General features: G+C 33.0%; 1 protein-coding gene across 2 annotated transcripts in view; it reads left to right on the forward strand.

Moving 5' to 3' along the window:
• The window catches only part of Slc30a7 (solute carrier family 30 member 7), a 78,147-nt gene that overhangs the window by 40,270 nt on the left and 14,630 nt on the right, over positions 1-23,247 (forward strand). For both annotated transcript variants that reach the window (XM_005339691.5, XM_078026831.1), the window contains 2 exons: positions 17,213-17,303; positions 22,948-23,097. In XM_005339691.5, the coding sequence (XP_005339748.1) occupies positions 17,213-17,303; positions 22,948-23,097 (241 nt within the window). The remainder of the gene's footprint in view (positions 1-17,212; positions 17,304-22,947; positions 23,098-23,247) is intronic.

Below are 23,247 nucleotides of genomic sequence, written 5' to 3' on the forward strand. Positions count from 1 at the left end.
TTTTATTTAATTAATTATTTTTTTAAAGTCGTTAATGGACCTTTTTTTTTTTTTTAATTTATATGCTGTGCTGAGAATTGAATTGAATTGAATTGAATTGAATTGAATTTGGCCTCACACATGCCAGCCCACTGAACCACAACTCCAGCCCATTTTTAGGTTATTTTTATTATTATTATTATTATTATTTTTTGGTGGTGGTGCTGGGGATTGAACCCAGGGCTTTGTGCATGTAAGGCAAGCACTCTACCTACTGAGCTATATCCCCAGCCTCTACTGACCTCTTCAAAAGTTTTTGTAGTTTACATATATACACAGTTTCAGGTCATAGAATTGTGTTCCTTTTCATTATTGTAGATTTCTTTCATTATTGTTAAGGTTTAACATTTATATTATTTACTCTTATCTGATAGTTAAAGTAATATATGCTGATTGTAAGAAATTTATTACTAAATGTATGATAGGTATTAAAATGTTTTGTAATCACACTGTTTGGAGATAACGATAACTTAAAAATCATTTGTCAAATGCTATGATGCCTTGTATTAGGCTATTAACAAGATAGGCAAATGCCTGCCGTTGTGGAGCTTACATTTTAATAAGTGAAATAGTAAAGCAAACAAATGTGCAAACAGATAATGTAATCATTTTGTGATGAATGTGCTAAAGCAGGATAAATATATACTATTTTAGAAAAACCTGACAAGGCTACTTCATAAGGTGACATTTGAACAGAAACATGAATGGTAGAAGAGAGGGACATAGGACTACTCAGAGAAAGAGCGTTCCTAGTAGATGGAGCTTCACTTATAAATACACAGAGGCAGGGACATGCCTGACATGATTGAGGAACAGCAAGTGGAGCAGTATAGTTGGAATGCAGTGAGCAGAGCAGAGTAGTGGATACATAGCTAGCGTTCAGGGAACAGATTGGGGTGGAAGATATAAATTTGGGTATCATCAGTTTACATACAGTATTTGAAGCCATGAGGTTAGGTGATTATGCCCAGACAATAAGGAGAGAGGATTGAGGACTAAGCCCTAGGAGAGGTGAGCAATAAGAGGCAGCAATAGCAAGGAAGAACAAAGTGGAGTGCTGTGAGGTGGGAGGAAAGACATGAACACATGTTTCAGAATCTATGTGAAGAAAAGTGTTTCAAACAGGAGGGAATAAGCTGAATGAATGCTCCTGGGAATGATAATTGACAACTTAGACCAGACATTCAGGAGGGTGATAAGAATGAAAGCCTGATCAGAGCAGCTTCAAGAGAGAATGGGAAGGGAGGAAATTAAAAGAGCAACTACAGTCAACTCCTTTTCAAAGCCTTCTGCTGTAAAGGGGAGCAGTGTGATTGCCTGGCAGTACTGAGGACCCACTTTGAGGTTTGTGGTCATGAATTTAAAGTGAAAACAACTAGTACGGAAGTCTGTTTTTCTCCAGTCTTATTTAAGCTACTTGGTAAAATTTATGGAATACACAGAGAGCTGGATTTAACAGATTTGTGTTTTGTCAGGTCAGTACTGACAGAAAGGGCAATGCAGGGATTACAATGATGGAAAATTGAGATTTAAAGGTAATGATACATGCTTTAAAGAAGCCATCAGTGCATTAGAGGTTTTTGTTTTGTTGTTGGTTTGGAAAGAAGTGTTAGACTGCAGGTATTAAAGGAAGTGATCCAGAAATAGGGAGGTTTATTCACATTGTAAATGCTCAAAAATTGAGATCATAAGAGTCCAAGGTATAATCATAGGGGTGGAGGTTAAGATTATCAAACAGGGGCCAAAGGTTGGATGGATTTTCATGTGGACATTTAAAGTAAGAGTACTGAAAAGAGTAGATGTGAAAAGATGATAAACCTGTTGCTAAATCTTTCTTCTATAACTGAAGGGGACCAATCAAGAATTTTAAGAACTGGTTACAAGGTGTCTGGAGTGTGGAATAATCTGATGGGTGTGGCCTTCAAGGAACTGTGTTGTGGGTAGGAGGATGTGGGAGGAACAGTGAACTGAAAGTGTAGTAGTAAGCAAGGAGAACATCTCTCTCCCCACAACCTGTAGTACTGGGAGTGTAGGAAAGAAAATAGCACTTTGCACCAGTGCTTTAGGGAAGGAAGACTGTGCCCTCAGGTGATAGCTAGTTTTCTGCAGTTTTCTCTGTTCAAGAAAAGGCAGAGGATTTAGTGAAAATTACATTTTTTTAAAGTAGCTTATTTAAATCATAGAAATAATTCTACATATTAGAATTCTGTATATTCTAACATATATAATAGTTGACAAAGAAACTTAGCATTCTATAGGAAAACTTAGAGGAAAAAATAAACCATAGGTTCATCAGAAAAGGGACCCCTGTTATTATTTGTATGGGTTTGCTTTTGGGGATTTTTTTTGTCTTATTTCTAAACTTCATTTCCTCCATAATGTTTTTATTTGCTTTATGCATATCAAGATATATTTTTAGTAGGAGGTGATCCAGAAAGGTGATAACTTCCCTCTTCTGATTATAAAAGTAACATAGAGTCATCACTTAGAAAATACTGAAAAGTATAAAGAAGTGAAAAAAAGTAGTCAGGATCATAACACCCAGAGGACATATAATCACTGTTGACATCATTTATTTTTTTCTTTAAAAAAAAAAATTACAGTTCTGAGAATTGAACCCAGGGCCTTGCACATGCCAGATAAACACTCCACCGGAGCTACACCCCTAGCCCTGACATTATTTCTTTACGATTATGTCAAGGCATATTTTTAAAAAATTGCTGGGCTTTAACTATATGCACAGATTATTAAGCTTGGTCACCATCAGAACATTCACAGGTCTGAGGTGAAAGATAATAGTACAGTTACTATTTTAAAAAAAAAGTTTGGAATGATTTATTAGGTAATAAAGGCTTAATTTGATAACACAAAATGAAAAGATATAGCACAACACATAAGAATGATTCATTCTAATAAAATGTCCATATTCTCTTTACATGTATGAGGAGGGAAATATATTGTTTGCATGTTTGTGTGTGTGTGCCCTGAGTGGCTAATTGAATCTCTCTGGGTGTACTTTTAAAATTATGCATTTTTCCTAATTTCTTTAAGGTAAACCAGCATTTCTGACTTAAGAATTAAAAAACTTAATTTTTTTTAAATGGAGAGAGATTTAAAAAAAAAGTACCTCCAAAGGACAAAATAAATTCCAGCTCAGACTATTTTTCTGCTAAGACAGCAAACTTAATTTGCTCAAATACAACATGAATATGGAATACTTATGAAGAGATCGCTCTGGGGTATTTTTTAGATTGTTTAAAAGTTTGTCTGATTAGCCCAAACTAATTTGATGAAATACCTGAAAACTCTTAAAGGACTCAACAAAGTAGAATATAAAGAAGTAATTTTCTCTATCTTTACAAGAGAAATAATCTCACTCTTTATATATTCTCAGTCTAATGTTGCTCAGTTGAAAACATGCCATGGAAATCTGTGTCTCTCCCTTCTAGGCTGCTTAATGTTCCATTTTCACTTTCACAGGGAAAGTGGTTTCCTAGAAAAAGACAGTTTTTCTTTCTACATTTTCTAACACAGGCGAAGGGTGATAGAAATTTCTGGGTGATAGAAATTTCTGCATTATGTTGGAATGTATTTTTTTCCCAATAAAGAGCAGAAGATTGAGAGTTTAATTTTTTATTTTCTGAAATATTTTTTCTGTAAGAGATTTCAGAATGGTTATGTATTCTTCCATTAGTAAGGTGAAAAGAATTGAAAGTGAATTCAGAACTTAGAATGCAGAAATCTGAACAATTAGTATGGTTTTGAATTATACTGTGATTTAAAAATGATGCCATTTACATATATCTGTACCTTGATTTTTTTTTTATTCACCTAAATGAAAGGGATACCTATGCGTGATGGAAAAGAAAAACATGAGAAGGACACAGAAATATGCTTGGTTTCTGTTGTAGTATTTCTGAAGCCTTGCTGGATCTTTTTAAAATTCGTTTTTCTGCAATTTACCAATAATCATCTTTTGTGGTGCTTTGTGCTTTTTCTTATCATAATCATTTGAATATCCAAAAAAATTCATAACCAAAAGAAAGTCTTTTTGTTAGGTACAAAAGATTTTTAAATAATATATTTATTTATTTATTGTTGAAGGAAAAGAAAAAAAAACACTCTTTTTAGAGGCAAACTACACAAGCTTTAGAAATGACAAGTAATGGTCTAAATAGAAATGTGAAATAGAATATATGCTCATGAAAACAAAATTTGCACACTTGACATTCTAAAAAATAAGTGATCACCATTGTTCATACATACAGGATTTGAACAAGGTACTGATATTATTGATTCCTAATTATTTATGGCCTATATTAAGTAAAAAGTAAGCAATTCTTTAACATGCAGGAAGCTATCATGTCTTCAAATGCTCATATATGAGAAATTGTAGATTTTTTTTTTAATGTTTTTGGGTGTTCCCTAACAATTTCCGTTGTGGTTTGCCTTTTAAGTGGTTAAATTTATGAACTATACTTTTGGGGACTAAGATACAGGTAAACAGTTTGTCAGAATTTTAACTTGATACTTGCATTTGTACTCAATATGTATACAGTATTCATATTGTAAAATGGAAACTCAGTGAATTTTTTTCAATTACCACATCTAGATGGTTTTGATTAAAACATCTACCATGGAACCAAGTTACTTTTTGCATTGCTTCTAAAATAATGGTTTTCAAACTGTTAACTTAAAAATACCTTAAAACACAACCAGTTTATAGATTAGGAGTCACTTTTACTCCAGTTAAAGTATTTATTCATTACTGATGGAAGCACCATATTACAAATCTAACATGGTTATTTGAATGCAAAGACTAAATAGAGCCTTCTGATATACCATTTTCTATTCTGAGTTACTCAGGAATCTGTTGTTGAAATATATCTATTTCCTTTTAAACATCAAGCACACTGTATTTTCCCCTCTGTACTAAAGTAAAAAAAAACTCTACAAAAAACTCTACGAAACATCAAATGAATAGAACTACTTATTAAATTCTAATAAAAGAAACAGAAGTATAGCTTCAGACTTTATATATTACTTGATCTTTAACATGAAATTATATAATAAAATGATTATTAATATATATGTGATTATTAAAAGAAAATTTATGAACACTCTGTATGCTATTTCTACTTTTATTATAATCATATCAGTTTTGTTGAGATATTTAAACTGTAGCTTTAAATATACATTTCATAATTAACTTATTGATTAAGGAAATATTGTGTATTTCATAATTATATTTATTGTATAAGGAAATAGTGTATATTTAATGATTAATTTTATTGAAGTATAAAAGATAAAATGAAGGAAATAATTCTTAATCAGAAAATTATTTCTTTACCTACAAAAGTTTTAGAACTGTTGATAAGAAACTTTAATATAGCTGTTTTGTGATTTGCAAATTTTTTTTTTTTTAGAGAGAGAATTTTTTGATATTTATTTTTTATTTTTCGGTGGACACAACATCATTTGCCTTACTATTATATACAGTGTTCTCCTATTAAGTAGCTGTATTAACTCAAGATGTTTTCTTTTTTCAAGTGATAGTATAATTCTTGTCATTAATTATAAGTGAATGTAGTCTTATCATTTTTCTGTGTTTGTCAAAGTCATTAGAAAGTTTTGTAAATCCATTCCTGGAAATATTAAATTTGGAGTATTTGAAATGAGACTAGTTTGACTTTCAAGTTACAAGAGTTATGTATTACCTAATGATATTTGAGGAAATAAACTTTATTTTTTAAAAAAGTATATTGGAAATAATATATTGTTTTTATGTGGGGTTCAATCTAAGAAGACTGAGATTATTTGGTTTCAAAGAGTTCATGATTATTATTCATCACATTAAACAATTTAAGAGGGCTGGGGATGTGGCTCAAGCGGTAGCGTGCGGCCCAGGTTCGATCCTCAGCACCACATACCAACAAAGATGTTGTGTCCGCCGAGAACTAAAAAATAAATATTAAAAAAATTCTCCCTCTCTCTCTCTCTCTCTCCTCTCTCACTCTCTCTTTAAAAAAAAACAATTTAAGAGAGAAAACCATGTGATCATTGATGTAGGTGCTGAAGAGGCATTTGAAAAAAAATGCAATACCATTCTAATGGGAAGAAAATACAACTGGAGATCAATGGATACTTCCTTAACATGACAAATTACATACATCACAGTCCTAAAGCCATTTATTTCTTCCTCCTCAGTCCTTCTCTTTTCCCTCTCCCTCCCCCAAGGGACATTTTACCATTGAGCTACATCCCTATCTCTTATTTTATTTTGATACAGAATCTTGATAAGTGCTGAGGGTCTTGCCAAATTGCTGAAAACGGTACTCAGACTTGTGATCCTCTTATTAGGACTACAGGCATGTGCCACCTCACTGGGTTGCCATTATCTTTCTTAATGGAATAGCACTAGAGGCATTTCCACCAAAATCTGTAACTGGACAAGGATTGCCTCTGCTGCCTCTGCTATTTAAGTTAATATTTGTATATTTAGGAAACCCATGAGAATTGATGGAAACACTATAGATGGTTTATCAAAGTTAGATATGAAATTAATGTACAAAAATTAATACTACTGTATATACACCTAAAATTCAGTTGAATAACATAATTAAAGACCTTTTCAGTACAACAAAAAAGGTAATGTAGAGGTAAAATATGTAAAAGTTATGTGAAGAATTGACACTTTTGAAAAATAATAGTAAACTTTTTCAGAGCTGTTTGTTGTTAATTATGACCTTATTGAATCAACATTGTAAACATGTCAACTTTAATGTTTATTTACAAATTTAAAACTTTGCTAATAAAAATAGCATCAGGTCCCCTCCCTCACAGAAGATAGTAAAGATGAATTGTACAGTTGGTAAAGAAATAAAAGAAGGGATGACCAGGAGGAAAAGAAGATATAAAATGTAAAAGCTTTTATAATTAAAAGTGAGATACCTGAAAAAACAGACTGACTAGTAGAGCAGGTTCCTAAATCTAGAAATAGACTTAGGTACATATAGAAATTTAGTAATGATAAAGGCATTATCTCAAATCAGTGGATAAAAAGATGGTATATGCCTGGAGAAATTCCAAATAGATTAGAGCTTTTAATGTAAGTCATGAAACTATCTTAATATTAGGGAAAAAAAAAAGGCATCACTAAATGACTTTACAATATGAGAATATTAGGGAGTAACCCTAATTCAAAATCTGGAACATCGTTAACGGAAAATATTGACAGATTTAGCTGCATTTGACAAAGGAAGAAAGCACCATAAGGAAAGTTAAAAGACATAATAAACCAGGATAAATATTTGCCATTTTAATCATGAAGAGATTCTGCCTAATATAGAAAGTGCTCCCAAAAGTATAAATTAGGGACCAGGGGTGTAGCTCAATGATAGAGAGTTTGATTGATATTACAAGAACTTGGGTTCAGTCACCTTGGAAAAAATTTATTTTATTGTTTTTTTAAATTAAAAGACCAATATCCTAAAAGGAAAATAGGTAGAAATATAGGTTCATTTGGCTCACAAAAAAAGAAAAATACAACATATGATTGTTAAATATGTAAAAGTAGTTCAGTCCCATTTATTAAAAAAGGAATGTAAATTAAAACTACATTGAGACATTACTTCTTACTAATCAGATGGATATACACCCAAAAGTTAACATGATCTTTTGGCAAGGCTAAGGGCAAAATAGCACTTTTATCCTTTGATAATAGAAATGAGAACAGTACTGTCTCTGAGGGGAGGAATTCGTCAGTAGTAGCAAAATTAAATGTTTTTACCTTTGATCAAGCACTTTTATTTCTAGGAATACATTCCAAAGATAAATTAACAAAACAAATGGAGAGCTAGGGATATAGCTCAGTGGTAGAGCCATTGCCTAGCAGAAGAGGCTCTGGATTTGCTCTCCAGTGCATTAAAAACAAACAAACACATGGACAATTATAAGGTTATTCTTTGTGACTTTGTTATAGCAAAAGATTGGAAAGAATATAAATGTCCATCAATAAGGGAGCTTCATGCAACTCTAAAAATTAAGATAGTGATCTCTATTTGATAATGTGGCATTATTTTCAAGATATATTATTAAGAAACTTGTTAAGAAAATAAGATAGCAGTTGATAAGCACTTAATGTGTAGCCCGTGATATATAGGTATATGGCGTGCTATATAAAAGCATTGCCACCTTTTACATAAGAAATAGAAGGTCTGTACATGTAATCTGCCTGTTTTCATATAACTTGAAAAGAAACACCAGAATTAAACCAAAAACAAATAAAACAAATGTAGTTTCCTCTATTCAGAGGGAAAGAAAGGGATTAGAAGTGAGACTTTGCATGTATATATTTAATGTACTTTTGACTTTGGAATCATCAACAATTTTAACCTTTTAAAAGTTAAGTGAATCAAAAAAGGTAGAAAATATATTAAGACTTTTCAACTCTTCATTTACTTATTGCAAAAAGAGAAAAAAATATCAGCCCCTTTTTGGTTCTTCAGTTTTAATGTTCACTGTTAAGTGTGTAATTTCAAACTCCTCCACTAGATACAGATTGTACTTAAAGTCATTCTATTCTTTTGCTTAATTAATCCTTTGAAAGCACCATTTCTACTCTTACCTCAGCAATTGAATATTTAGTATAGTTACATCCAATGGGTTAGCAATGTCCAGTTACTTATTGTAGCAATTAGAAACCTACCATTTATCTATCTATACTCAGTGATTTTTTAAAATTACTTTGGGTAAACAATTTTGAAAGGATTCTTTTGAACTTTAATTTATATATTAAGTTTGCTTCTAGCAAGCATACCACTTCAGAAGTTAGCACTGAATATGGGCCCATAATGGAAATTAGGTGTCAGGGATTTATTTTTGGTCCTGTTTGACCATGTCAGTCAGCTATTGGATGGTGGAAAATTTGCACATTGTTATCCTTCACTGCCAGTTGCCAAGGTCCTCTCCGGTAATTTGTATTGTTCATACTTTTGTGAGCTTTTTCATTTCTTTTTTTGTGGCATAGGACTTCTGTACACTATGAATATCAGCTTCTCCTAAACTTTGCTACAGGCAGAGGTGCTTGGGAGAGCCTTGCTAGAGGCAGTGTCACAGACTGGCTTACAGCACTCCCTTTGGAGCAAGCTGCCTAGGTTCCAATTCTGCTTTTCTCAGGTTGCTTTGTGACCTTGCTCAAGTCAACCTGGCCCTCCATGCCTCAATTTTTCATCTTTAAAGTACAGATGATAATAATGCTTACTTCATAATTTGTTGCATGTTAATTAAATGGGTTATTGTATATAAAGTCTTGAGTAGTACCTGCCACATGGGAAAATAAGTCTTGAGTATATAAAGTCTTGAGTAGTACCTGCCACATGGGAAAATAACCTCAAAGAAGGTTGTTTGGAAAGAGGCACTGCCCATCTAAATGTACTCTTCTCTTCTTACTGAACATGCTTTCACTCCAATTTATTCAGCATCAAATGAGGTGGGCAGGGAGAGATCATCTTTGCTACTAGTGCTGATTATGATGGTCCAGAGAGACCCAAACGCTAGAGGGTCTCTCATTTAAGAGGACAAGGGGTTGCTACACTCTCACTGATGCCCTTTTGTACATTCCGGAGAGTCCTTCTTGGATGCTAGATTTTTTTAGAGCAATACACTTGGACCTTAAGTGGCAAAGCTCAGGGGTAGAGGTGTGGCTCGGTGGTATGCTTCACATTTTGGGAGATCCTGGGTTCAATCCCTAGCACCTAAAAATATTTTTATAAAACAAGGCAAATCTTTTATTACGTTGGGAGGACATGATGAAGTTTGATCACCGTGTAGATTGGATCAGTTATAAGTACACTATTGTTAAACTAGATAGATATAGTTTGGCTCAGATTCCTAATAACTTGTTGAACCTAGAGATTAATTAATGCTTTGGGCTATTTCTCTTGGATCTTTTTTGTTGACCTTAAAGCCTTTTTGCTCTGGGCTAACACTTTGTGATCTCGGAAGCTATCTGAATTATAATTAATTTGATTTTAATAATCCTAATAAATATTTCTTATCTGGTTTTTCTAAACAAGATACTATTTCTATACTTTTTAGAAATGCAGATTTCCCTAAAGAGCTTCATCTTCTGCCTGTGTCCATCCTAATCTAACTATTACTTTCATTTAGTTCCAGAGGTAATAGGAAAGTTCTTCCAAGCTCATCTTGTCCATACACAAGTGAACATATTTGATGCACAGAATTGGAATTTATTCCTGCCTAATATTCTCACAAAGCTATTTTGTGGAGCTTTTGTCTTCTTACCTCACCAATTCTGTTGTCTAGTTCCATATTAAGATTTTTTAACCTGTATTGCAGGTGTGATTATTAATTGCTTATTTATGAAAATGAGGAGAAGATTGGTGTTTTTATTAAAATAATAAATTGTGGGCTGGGGGTGATGGTCCACACCTGTGATTCTAGTGTTTCAGGAAGCTAAGGTAGCAGAAGCTTAAGTTCCAGGCTAGTCTGGGCAAGTGAGACCCTGTCTCAAAAAATAAAAAAGGCTGGGAGTATAACTCAGTAAAAGTGCCCCTGGGTTCCATCACCAGTAATGGGGAAAAAAGAAAAAGGTAAAAATTATACATTAAGATTTGAGAATCTTGATTGTTCTCACCTAAATGTGAATGTAGGATAGGATTCTTTGCCTGTTTATTAGAGGTCCATTTTTTAGGAGTGACAGAATTAGGGGCTTTTGACTCTCTTGTGATTTAGCTGTTATTTGAAGGGTTCAAAGTCATGTAAATGATGGCTATTCTCTATTCCAGTAATTTGCCCATCAGCAATTGAAAATTTTAAATAGATAATGCATTCAGCTGACCTAAGTGCTTGTTCTGTTCCAAGCACTAGCTGGGCATTGGGAATAAAGTGAATATGACATGACCTTGACTCTACCTAGAGAACTTAACTGTGATGAGATACTGCATTGTGTACAGACAGCTTTAGTCTAGGCATTGTCACAGCTATCTCTGTTTCTTGCCCAGCTATAACTAAATTGTCTTAAAGCCTCTGAGCTGTGTGGTTTTTTTTTTTTCATCAGTAAAATGAGGGAGTTGGTCTAAATGATTTCTTATGATCTTCTCTCCATCTGGTATTCTATAATTTGAACATTTTCTTAAGGTTATTTAAGGCTTTTGTGAAAGTCTAATTAGAAAAAAAAATGTGTAAGCACTTTTAAAGCTATTAAGTGCTATCTAAACAAAAATATGATTAACTATTTACTAATTTGGTCCAAAGATTAGATGTATTAGGTGTTATAACTAAGTTCCAGAAACTTAAGGAAAAGGTCAGCCTTTTCATGATTTTGGCTCCAAGTTCTAGGGGTACCTTAGTATATCTTATTATTCCCATCACTGAGTAAACTAGATACTCTGTAAATATGCATTGATTTAAACAATAACTTTAGAAAATCAGGAAAATTATAAAATAAACCACATTCCCAGGAAGTGTGATTTGGGTTATCTGTTTTCACTGGGTTTATAAAATTCTGGATTAGTAGATAATTATCCATCTCCATGGGTTAATTTATTTGTGCAAATATAACTGCACATTTAATTTAAATGTAGATTGTATTGTAATTATGGATCAATTTTCTATGGCTTTTTTTGTTCACTTAAGAGCTTTTGAGTGTAAGATATGTGTTAGACCTTCAAATTTATGTGTTATTTTTACAAGTACAGTTCCCCCTTCTCCCCTCCATTTGAAGATTCTAAGAACCCATGGTAATATGCAGGAGGACTTAGCCTTGCAAGTCAATTCACAAAGTTATTGTAATCCTTTAAAAATTTTTATTTCTGGGTGTTTATTCTCAGATCTAAATCATAGTTTTAATTCTGAAGTTTTTTATTAAACATTATAATTGTCAGTTAGCCTAGTTGTCCATGAAAAGATTTCATAATATATACCACCCTTTTCTTCTGTTTGCTTTTCTTTATAATTTTAGATAACCGCTAGATAATATTATTTACTGTTGAAATGTTGAGCTTCTTTTCCTCAAAGCTACTTGTGAAGTAAGATCTGAATACATTTTCATTTGCAAAGTAACTATTTTTTCATTTAATCTGTTATAATTTAAGGTTAAAACTTTCAAATTAATTTTGTTTATGATAGTATGATTATAAATTTGACTTACCTTCAATTTTTGAAGTATAAAATCATTACCCTGTTTCACTGGTAAACTCATACCAAATGACTCATCCCTTTTTATATATGATAGGAAAATAGTGTTTCATTGTGAAAGCTAGAATTGAATTAGTCAGCCAGAAGTGAACCTCTAATTGTTTCCAAATGCTTACTTTTTGGGTTTGGATACAGCTCTAAGTCTTAGCTCAGTTAGGAATTTGCTAAGCTTGTCTTTTTCTACATATCCTTTCATTATGGCTAGATAGATCCATGGTAAAATTTGTTTTATGATTCCCCGTTATGATAGTTAATCAGAAAAATATGAATAAAAACTCCTGAGCTAAACACAATTTAAAAGTCAAAAACTAGAGTTTCTCCACGTTTTTTACATTTTTAGGGCCTTTGCAATTATTGTAGAAATTGACCAGGGGTAGAATGAATTACATATTATTGTATAATTGCAAGCACCTTTTTTTCCTTACCAGTTTCATGACCTACATAACTCCTACAGCTGAAGGCTTTCATTAGTTTTAAATCTCTACTGGAGAAAATGAGTGTGACATATCCATGTGCTCTGATGATGTACTTTCTGCTATTGAATATAAACATTGTATTTAAATTCAACCTAAGAGGGCAGCCATTCCAAATTTTATAGACTAACCAGATCAGTGAAGACCACAATTGACCCTTTAAAAAAATGCACTATTTTGTTTCTTTATATTAGTTATGGTGTCTTATATATCTACATTATGATAGGTTAGATAAGAAAAATAAGATTGTGGATGAGTTCTTGGAGAGTTGAGGTCTGAAGTAGTTAAGGGCTCAATTGCATTTGCCAGAGGGGTTTTTTGGAACTTCAATCACTTAAAACAAGAACAAGTCAACTATCATTAAGACAAGCAGACTTGTCTGAGGTTTTATGGTGAGTCTAGGTGACCTTCCCTCCCCTGTTTTCCAGATGCCATATGTAATATATATTTGCATATGTGAGGATATTGAAAGCTGTCAGTACTACGATTCTTTAATTGAGTATTTAAGATGAGTGATCTCTAAATTCACTTTTAATTCTAATGATATGTTAGTCATGATCATGTAACATCTTTCTCAATTCTAGAGTCTCCAAATTAGGGTCCTTATTGAAAATGAATTTCGTAGAGAAAGTGAAGTACTGGATTCTTTTCTACAAAGGTGATGGCAGGGGGTAGAAGACATTGGGAGATAACACTCATAGTATATACACATGAAAATCTGAACAAAGATTTAATCTGTAGATGTTTGTGCTGGGTGACTTGTGAAGAGATTGGGACTGTCTAGGGAATACCTTTAATGTAATAAAGCTAATCTATTCAAGGAGTATTGTAGATTGAATTCACTTTCTTATTTTAGCCCTTAGGGGGGAAAATTAAGACTAAACCCAAGTATTTTAAGATAATGACTTTTAAAAATTGCTTGAAAAGATAATTTACACCTACTGCTTAAGTAATACCACTGCCCATTCTGTTCTGTGTTCCATCTGTTGCAGGTGAGCACATGTCTTCTTCTGTTCCTTTTTCCTCCCCTTTTACTTGAAGTTCATATATGCTTTCTTCTAAATGGTGGGTCCTAAATTAGTGTTTGTTGCCTCATTTCCATTACCTTCTCTATAAACTTTTGTTTTAAATTATGAATTCCTTTAAAGTCTTATGTATCTTTTTATTTCCTGTGTCAAGCACATGCTTGGCACATAGTACACATATAATAAACGTTTGTGGGCATGGACTTTTCAAAAAAGACTTGAAGTCTCCTATTCTAACTCTCCTATTCTCTAGCTGTATCTTTAGGTGAGCTTCTTTGGTGCCTGAGGCCCCATACTCATGACTCTTGTTCCAGAACAACTTGGTCCATACACATGTATATACAAAACTCTGAGATGCTGGCACAGAAACATAAGAGACACACTCCGTACTTTAGAGCACATTTCTGTGGAGGAAACAACCTGATAATTGTTGTACAATGTAATAATTCCCTAAGTATAATAGATTTCATTATAAGATCACAAGAAGGCATTCCACATGGTCTGGAAGACAGTTTAGGATCAATAAATATACCCTGAAAGTGTTGACACTTGAGATTGTAAAAAAATAATAGAAGCTGGACTGAAGGGGAATTTAAGGATATACTAGGCAGAGAATACAGTGTTAGCCTAAGAATGAAAGTAAGAAACATCACTAGGTAAAGTACAAGTATGTTTATATTTGAAGAGTTTATAAAGAATTGATAAGAGGTGACCGTAGAGAGATTAATAGCTCTATAGGGAATGGTCATTTTAGTTATTTGCAAATACATAACAAACTATATGAAAACCTAATAGCCAAAATAATGCACATTATCATCTTATAGTTTCTGAGGTTCAAGGACCTCTGCCTCAGGGTTTCTCACAAAGCATACAAAGCAGCAATCAAGTTGTCAGCCAGGACTGCAATTACTCTGAGGTTCATTTAAGAAAGAATTCCAGCTTCACTCAAGTGTTTGCTAATAGTATTCTATTCTTTTGATGCTATTGGAATGAGCGTTTGGTTCTACTTCAGAGCTATCTCTCAGTTTCTTGTTCCATGGTCCTCTCTGTAGGACTGCTCACAGCTTTGAAGCTGAGAGGGAGCAAGTGAGAGCAAGAGATGAGGGTAAGTAAAATGGAAGTCTGAGTTTTTTTAACGTAATTTTAGAAGTGACATCACTTTTTATTCATTAGTATGAATAGTAATGCAATAGTAATAGCAAGTCATTAGGTTCCAACTCTACCTGTACACACACTCAAGGGGAGAGGATTACACAAGAATATGAATATTACAGAGGCAGGTGTTACTGGGAACCATCTTTGAATCTATCTATCAAGTAGACTTGATATAATATTAGAAGTCAAAAAAACTTAGGAGGCTATTGTAATAATTCAAGTGAAGGATGTGAAGATTATTATAGACATGTATAATAGAATGAAGTTAAGAAATATTTAGGTTGTGAAATCATGAAAGGTTAGTGATTTAGAGGATGAGGTTATAATGGCAGAAGGAATTAAGGGTGGCTTCTAATTATTTTTGGCTCTTAAATCACTATTGACCAAATAATATTTACTTAAATGTATCTGAAGCTCCTGTCCATATTGAGTTGTTCACTTTCATTACTGCTGTTCTTCATACTTTTAATAACTTAGGTTTGTCCTTAATATGGCTCTCATTGTGTCTTTCACTACATCCAGGTAGATACCAGTTGTTTCTCTGTTTAATTCTCTTTTATTTGATCTTTTTTTAATTGTTACCCTTTTGACCCAAGTAATTATCACTGTACTTAATGTGTGGGAACAGATCCTAATTCAATTCCTGTGTCCTTTTCCATTCATTAATTCTTATTCTAAAATACTTCCTATCTGTTTTCATTCTTTCAACAATTATATTGGGCCTACTTTATCACCAGCATTGTACAAGGGCTACCTTCGGAATGTCTTAGTGAGCAAGATAAGCATTATCTCAGTTATCTTTTAGTCTTCATTAGTTCCCTCTCTTTCCTACCTTCTGTCAAATATTAATAAATCTTATTTGGATCCTGTCTCAAAATGAAAAATAAAAAGTGCTGGGATTATAGCTCAGTGGGAAAGTGCAATCCTCAGCACCCCCCCAAAAGAAAATAAAAGGAAATACCACTAATTCTTAAGGTAGTCTTTAACTTCTATTCTTCTATGAGACCTTCCTTTAAAAATGTATGTTCTTATGATTTTTTTCTCCTCTAGTTGTTTTCAAGAGTTTTTCCTTTGACATTTTGAGATTCCATGTTTTAAAAGTGAACTCTTAGCTAAGCTATTTACCTAACCTTTATTATTCTTTAGTAATGACCTCTCAGTCTGTTGCAAGTCGTAGTGTTAACACTGTAACTCATTGGAATCTCACCTAGAGAACTTTGTAAACAGATAGGTGCCTGGATCTTCCTTTATAAATTTTGGCTCAGGGCTGGGCATGGCGCCTAGCTCCAGAGGCTAAGGCAAGAAGATCACAAGTTCAAAGCCAGCCTCAGCAAAAGTGAGGTGCTAAGCAACTCAGTGAGACCCTGTCTCTAAATAAAATGAAAATAGGACTGGGGATATGGCTCAGTGGTTGAGTGCCTCCTAAGTTCAATCTCTGGTACTTCTCACCAAAAAAAAAAAAAAATTCTGGTTCCATATGTCAGAAATGAAAACAAAACAAGGTGAGGTGAATTTGTTGTCCAGCTAGGTTGGAATGTTGTCGCATTAGATCTGTCCTCTAATGCAGCTACTAATTGTTTTGTGTACATTTAGCTTTATTCCTAAAGCAGTAGTTTCATATTCTGATAAAGACCAACTCAACACATACAGGTTTGTGGGCCCCATCCCTAGATATACCAAGTATGCAGCAGTCTTATATTTTTTTTAAAAATATGACCAAGAAATTGCCATATTTGAGAAATATTGGATTGATATGTTATTTTTAAAAAATATTTTTAAATTAATATTATTCAGATAAATGGATATAAATGTTTGTAAATATTAGTAGGACCAGTGAGTCTGATAGGCTATGATTACCTTGGAAGGTTGAACTCATGCTGTGTTTAGATATTTAGATGATTCAATATTAGTTTTTAAAGTTTAGTCTTATACATTGATATGTTTTCTGAAGTTCTTTTAGATTAAATAACAACTTACTGATCACATGAAAAAATTGGATCAATGATTGCTATATTCTTTTGTGTGTGTGTGTGTGTGTGTGTGTGTATACTTTTATTTTATTTATTTATTTTTATGTGGTACTAAGGATCGAACCAGGGCCTCACACATGCTAGGCAAATGCTATACCACTGAGTCACAACCCCAACTCCTGATTGCTATATTCTTTTTTCTAATGTTATTCTGGCAACTCTGATTCTATTCCACTATAGGAAAATGTGTTGTTATTGTCTTGCAGAATGGAGTTGTCAGAATGTAGCTTAAATAAACGTGTTGTCTTTTTTTTTTTTTTTTTTTTTTTAGCGTTATTCCTCTTTTAAAAGAGTCTGTTGGAATATTGATGCAGAGAACTCCTCCCTTGTTGGAAAATACTCTGCCTCAGTGCTATCAAAGGGTAAGTTTCAAAGTTTCCAAACCATTGGATTTTATGTTGTTTCCAAACTGTTTGGGTTTTCAACTTTCATAAATATGGGCAACATATGTGTATAATTTAGTATTTCTCCCAAGACTGAATGCTGACCATGAATACCATTTACACAAACCAGATAAATAAAATCACTGGAAAATATTGAACTTTACTAAAGAAAATGTGGTAGAAATTGTTCTCATCCAGAAATTGATCTGCTCTTTTAAAATATAGAATATGAATAGCAGATCAAATAAGCATTTATTTCATATATTTTTTTTTAACTTCTACTCAGCATCATGTTCTTTTTTAAAATAGTGAGAATGTAGTAGTAAAAAAGACAGTGCCTCTTTTCTCATGGAGCTTACATTATAACTAGTGGAGGAAAAACAGACACTAAGCAATAAGTTGATAAGAAAATATCAGTGATAATTGCTATAAAAGAAATAGAATGAGGGGATGTGATAGACATGGATGCCTATATTAGATTCACTGAGAAAGTCACTGAAACCTAGAAGACAAGAAGGAACCAGCCATATGAAAATTCTGGAGAAGAATTCTGATAAAAATATTTTTGATAGATATAAGATCACCTTTTCTTAAATTTATAATTAATTATAAATTAATATGCTTAATTTTTCAATTAAGTATATGATATAAAAAGCATATTATGTAGTATATAATATTCACAAACATATTACATAAAAATCAAATCTAAAATTGAAAAGGATCTGTTGTTCATTTGATCCGGACTTCTACTTTTTCCTAGGCAAAGGAAAACACTAGTGCAAAAGTGCTATGATTGGGACTAATTTAGTGTATTTAAAAAACAGAAGGGAAAAAAAAAGGCCTTTGTGGTTGAAGCATAATAAATAAAGGGAAGAGTGTTTTAAAATGTTGGAGAGAAATGTAGAGGTCAGATTGTACAGGGTTTTGGTCATCTAAGGTTTAGAATTTACTGCAGTGGAAAATACTGGAAAGTTTTGAGGTAGTGGGAGTATCATAACCCTTATGTTCTTAAAAGATTATTTTCTCCATGCAAAGAACAAATTCTAGGGAGAATGGAAGTAAAGAAAACCAATCTATTATCTATTGTCATATAAGTGGGGGAAAATGATGGCTTATTCTGCTGTCATAGCAATGAAGAAGGAAATAAATATGAATTTGTGATACATTTTTGGAGGTGGATTATACTAGCAAAGGTGGGGCAAAAGTGTTGGCTTACAGTGTGGTAGATGATAATGTTGAGATTTGAGACTGGATTGATATATGTTTGAAGATGGAAAATCTTACCAAATCAAGAATCCTGTTTGGGATATGTTAAATTTGAAATGCCCATGATGCTTCTAGGGGAAACGTTCATAAAGTAACAAATTTGGAGTTTGGGGAATAGGTTAGGGTTAGGAAGAGTTTAAGTCATTAATATATGAATGGCATCAAAAACATTTAGGATTACATGAGATTACCTGGTAGAGGATATAATTTTATTCTCTTAGTTCCACTTTCAGCTCTAGATCTGGAGCACAGGTGGAAAAGCCAGGAAAGGTTAATAAGGAAGCTGGAAAATCAGAAGGGTGTAGTACCACAGAGTTGGAGAAGGAGAAACAATAAACAGTTGAATATTTCTGTGGTGGTCATGTCAGTTAGGAACAGTGAAGTAATGCTTGTCTTAGCAATGTGAGATTAATGATCTTGATGAGAGCAATTTCAGAGTTGTGTTGAGGGGGAGAGCTTGATTTGAGGGAAGTAAAGACAATGGTTACAGACAACTCTTAAGAAGTATTGTTAAAGGAAGCAGAGAAATGAGTTGATAAGGTTGATGGGCTGGATATGGATACAGTACCAGGAGACCGGGTATTTCCTCATTGAAAAATATGATATCTTAGAACAGTTTTATCCTATAGAAAACTTTCCCTGACAGTGAAAATATTCTATTATCTGCATTGTCCAGTGTGGATAGCATAACTGAATTTTTTAAATTTAATTTTATTTCATTGAAGTAGCCACATGTGATTTTAACTTTGTTTCATTTGAATAGCCACTAGTGATATTTTGTATTGCACAGCACAGTTCTAGAACATGTGTGTTATTGGAAAAGTCCAACTGAAGGGAACAAATTGATGATACATCAATGAAGGACATTATTAAAAGAATGAAGTTCTTGAGCAGGTGAAAGGATAGAACCAAAAACATGATCAAAGAATTAATTCTAGATAGGAGCAGGAATACCATATACCCTGAGGAAGGTAGAAGGTACTGACATAGATAAGAGGTGACTGGTAGATTTGGTGGTACAGGGTAAGACATTTTCTATGTTACTTCAGGTTTTTCTATGATTTAAAAGGCAGTGTAATCCTACAAAAAGATTGGATGCTTTAGGAAAATGAAAAATAGTACAAATATAATATAAAGTAGTTTTTTGAAATAGGGAAAATGAAGTGTAACCATTTAAGATTAGTTGTTTAGATTTGGGAGCAGAATTAGTTAGTGTAAGAGTGGGACATTAAAAGCTAGTTTCCGCAGGAATTATTCCTTACTGTATGTTTTAGGATAACTGGAGTACTGCTTTTTCTATGGAGGAAGAGGAAATCTAATCAAAGATTGTTGTCTCACTAATAGTAGACCACTCCTTGAGGATGCCATTTAGGACAATGTGGAGGAATTCTTAGGTTGAAGACACTGTGTCCTCAGAGATCTCAAGGAGGAAGAGAAAATTCCCTTTGATTTCTTTCCCTGGTAAAAGCCGTTTTCAAAGAGAGCACAGTGGATGTTGTCTTAAATTTCCCATCAACTCTCTTGGAGTTTCTAAAAATATAATACCTGTATTCCTCAAATTCTGATAAAAATATTTTTGATAGATATAAGATCAGCCTTTTCTTAATTTTATAGTTAATTATAAATTAATATCTTAAATTTTCAATTAAGTATATGATATAGAAAGTGTATGATGTAGTATATAATATTCACAAACATATTACATAAAAATAAAATTGAAAATTGAAAAGATCTGTTGTTCATTTGATCCAGACTTCTACTGTTTACAAAAATCTCCACTGTGAAACCCAGTTATTTATGCAGTTTGTTGACTATTTCCAGGTAGAGGTAGTAAACCCCTTCACAGAGTAGCCTCTTTTTCTTTTCTTTTTTATTCTTTTTCTTAGGTTCTGGGACATGAACCCAGGATCTTGCCTGTACTAAACACATGATCTGCCACCAAGCCCCACCCCCCACCCTAGCCCTTTCTCTTTTTAAGCTGCTGTAGCATCTTTGTCTTTTTCCTGATCTTCAAAGGAGTCCACCTAAAGTTTTATTCTTAAATATTTTTTACATTTTTGGCAGATAACCTGTATTAAAACAAAATTATTCTAGTAATTTTTTCTGGATCATAAACAATTTAAGTACTATAATTATAATAGACTTATTGAAATGACTGTGTGTTTTTCTGTTTATTAATTGAAGAATAACAATAATAGAGTTTCTGATTTGAAACCATTCTTCTTTCTTGGGATAAACTCAATCTAGTCATGATATGTTACTTTCTTCATATATTGTTGGATTTAGGTTATTTAACTCAAAAGGCAAATTAGCTTATGATTTATTGTCTATCTGGTTTGGGGATCAAAGTAATTTTTTACTAATGTAATGTAGCAGCTCTTTTCTATTTCTAGAAAAACAAAAAGTGGTTATCTTCTTGAAAGTTGCTCCCCATCCCCAGGTTTAGAGCTTTATTAAAAGAGAATTTTGTTACCAATTCAATTTTCAATGATTCTTTCACTTTCACATTTTCTTTTTTTTTAGTATTTTTGGAAATTTATCCATTTTGTATACATTTTCATAATGTGTTTTTATTTATTTAATATATATTCTATTGAACTTTTACGTGTACCAGGTATTTTAAGCACTGAAAATACAAAATAAAAATAAATTCCTGACCTTATTGATCTTAAAGTCTACAGGAAGAGACACACAGTACACAGTATAAATAGAGGCTGATTATTCCTTAACTGAAATGCTGAAAGAGAATTGTTTCAGATTTCAAATTTTTCTTTTGATTTTGGAGTATTTGCATATCTATAATGAGATATATTGGAGGTGGTACCATATAATTAATGAAATTCATTAATTATACCTTAATTCATAGCCTGGTGGTAGTTGTATATGATATTTTTAGTGCACTTGTGTTTTTACTGTCATCCTTTACATTTTGCATTTTTGGATTAGGAATGCTCAACCTATAATATAGATGAATAAATGAGTGGATGAATGCTATGTAATGTCACGTGCCCAAGAAAAGAGAAAAGATTTCTAAGAAGATGACATTTGATTCAATACCCAAAAAAAGTAGAAATCTAAGAAGAATATTCCAAGCAGAGGCAAGCAAGTAACCTGAGACAGAAATGTGCCTGGCTTTTTTTTAAAGAATGGTGAGGAGGCTGGGGCAGCTGATGAAAAGGGACAGAGGAGAAGAGGTGGTAGTGAGGTGAATAACGTGAAAGGGTGACAAGTTATAAAAATATTGGCTTAATGCAGAGGTAGAAAGGAAGCCACTGGAGGATTTTGAACAGAGGAGTGGCAGCATCTGACCTGTAAACCAGTGGACTCTCACTCAGGCTCTACTATTTTGAGATTAGATAGAAGAGGTGCAAGGCTAGAATTAGAGAAACTAGTTAAGAAGCTATTATAATTATTTAGGACTACATTTGGATTAGGCTGACCTCCCAGTAGAGGTCTCATTGAGGATTGTTTGGGTTCTACTTGGTTGTAATATTTTGTATAGTCATATATTAATATAGTCAATATTATTCATAGGATTCCTGTGGCATTCATAGGATTCCTGTTTGTAGATTTTAAAGTTTCTTTTTTTGTGTGTTTGTAGTTATCTACCTTTTTTATTTTCCGTTTTGTTTGATTCTATTTTATCTTTTACCTTCATCAGAAGCTTGTATTGGTATGGTTCTTGACCTAAGGCTGTGGAAAACCTAGGGAGCTATTGGATACATCCCTCACATAGACATCCTCCTTCCCCTCTTTAGTGTTGTCATATTATTTGAGGAAGGGTACATGTTGGAATTTGTTCAATGATACCCAGAGAGGTAAAGGTCCTGTATTCTCTTGGACAGTCACATACCCCAAAGAATTGTCCTGCTTAATATATGTCCCATTTGGAAGTATTTCTTTAGTTTATTAATCTTTTCAAAGAATTAATTTCTATATTATGAATTTTGTCATATTCTAAAATCTCTATATCATTGATTTCTGTCCTTTATTTTCTCCCTTCTTATTTCTTTGGGTTTTGTTCTTTTTCTAGCTTCTTGGCTCATTTGTATTTGTTTTCTGATCAGTGTACTTGAAATTATCACTTCTCCTGTCGGTATTCTCAGTTATGCTTGACAAGTTTGATATGTGTTCATTCATTCTATTTCTTAAACCCCTATTATGGTGTTATCTGGTATATAATATGTTTGCATTGGTGTGGTACTTGACCATAGGTATTTGTCAATTCAAATACCCTCCTCCCCTTTTTTCAACTAGAGGGTAGAATCTATGCTAATTGATAGATTGCACAACAACTCCAAAGGGAGAGGGCACATAAATTTTATTTTGATGCTGATATCTGCCCTTTGTATTTTAGGTGCAGCAGTTGCAAGGAGTTTATAGTTTACAAGAACAGCACTTCTGGACTTTATGTTCTGATGTTTACGTTGGGACCTTGAAATTAATAGTAGCACCTGATGCTGATGCCAGATGGATTTTAAGCCAAACACATAATATTTTCACTCAGGTGAGATTGTGTTGCTAACTTCTTGTAAGGGTCTTAAAATTTATTGTGTGTACTAGTTTATAAATGTTTATTATTTAGCATAGTAAATATAGGCTAGTAAGCTATAAGGGAAATATAAAATTACATTTTTCCTCCAATCAGAGTCTTAAT

This window comes from Ictidomys tridecemlineatus, chromosome 11 (genome assembly GCF_052094955.1).
Source record: "Ictidomys tridecemlineatus isolate mIctTri1 chromosome 11, mIctTri1.hap1, whole genome shotgun sequence".
NCBI classification, from domain to species: domain Eukaryota; kingdom Metazoa; phylum Chordata; class Mammalia; order Rodentia; family Sciuridae; genus Ictidomys; species Ictidomys tridecemlineatus.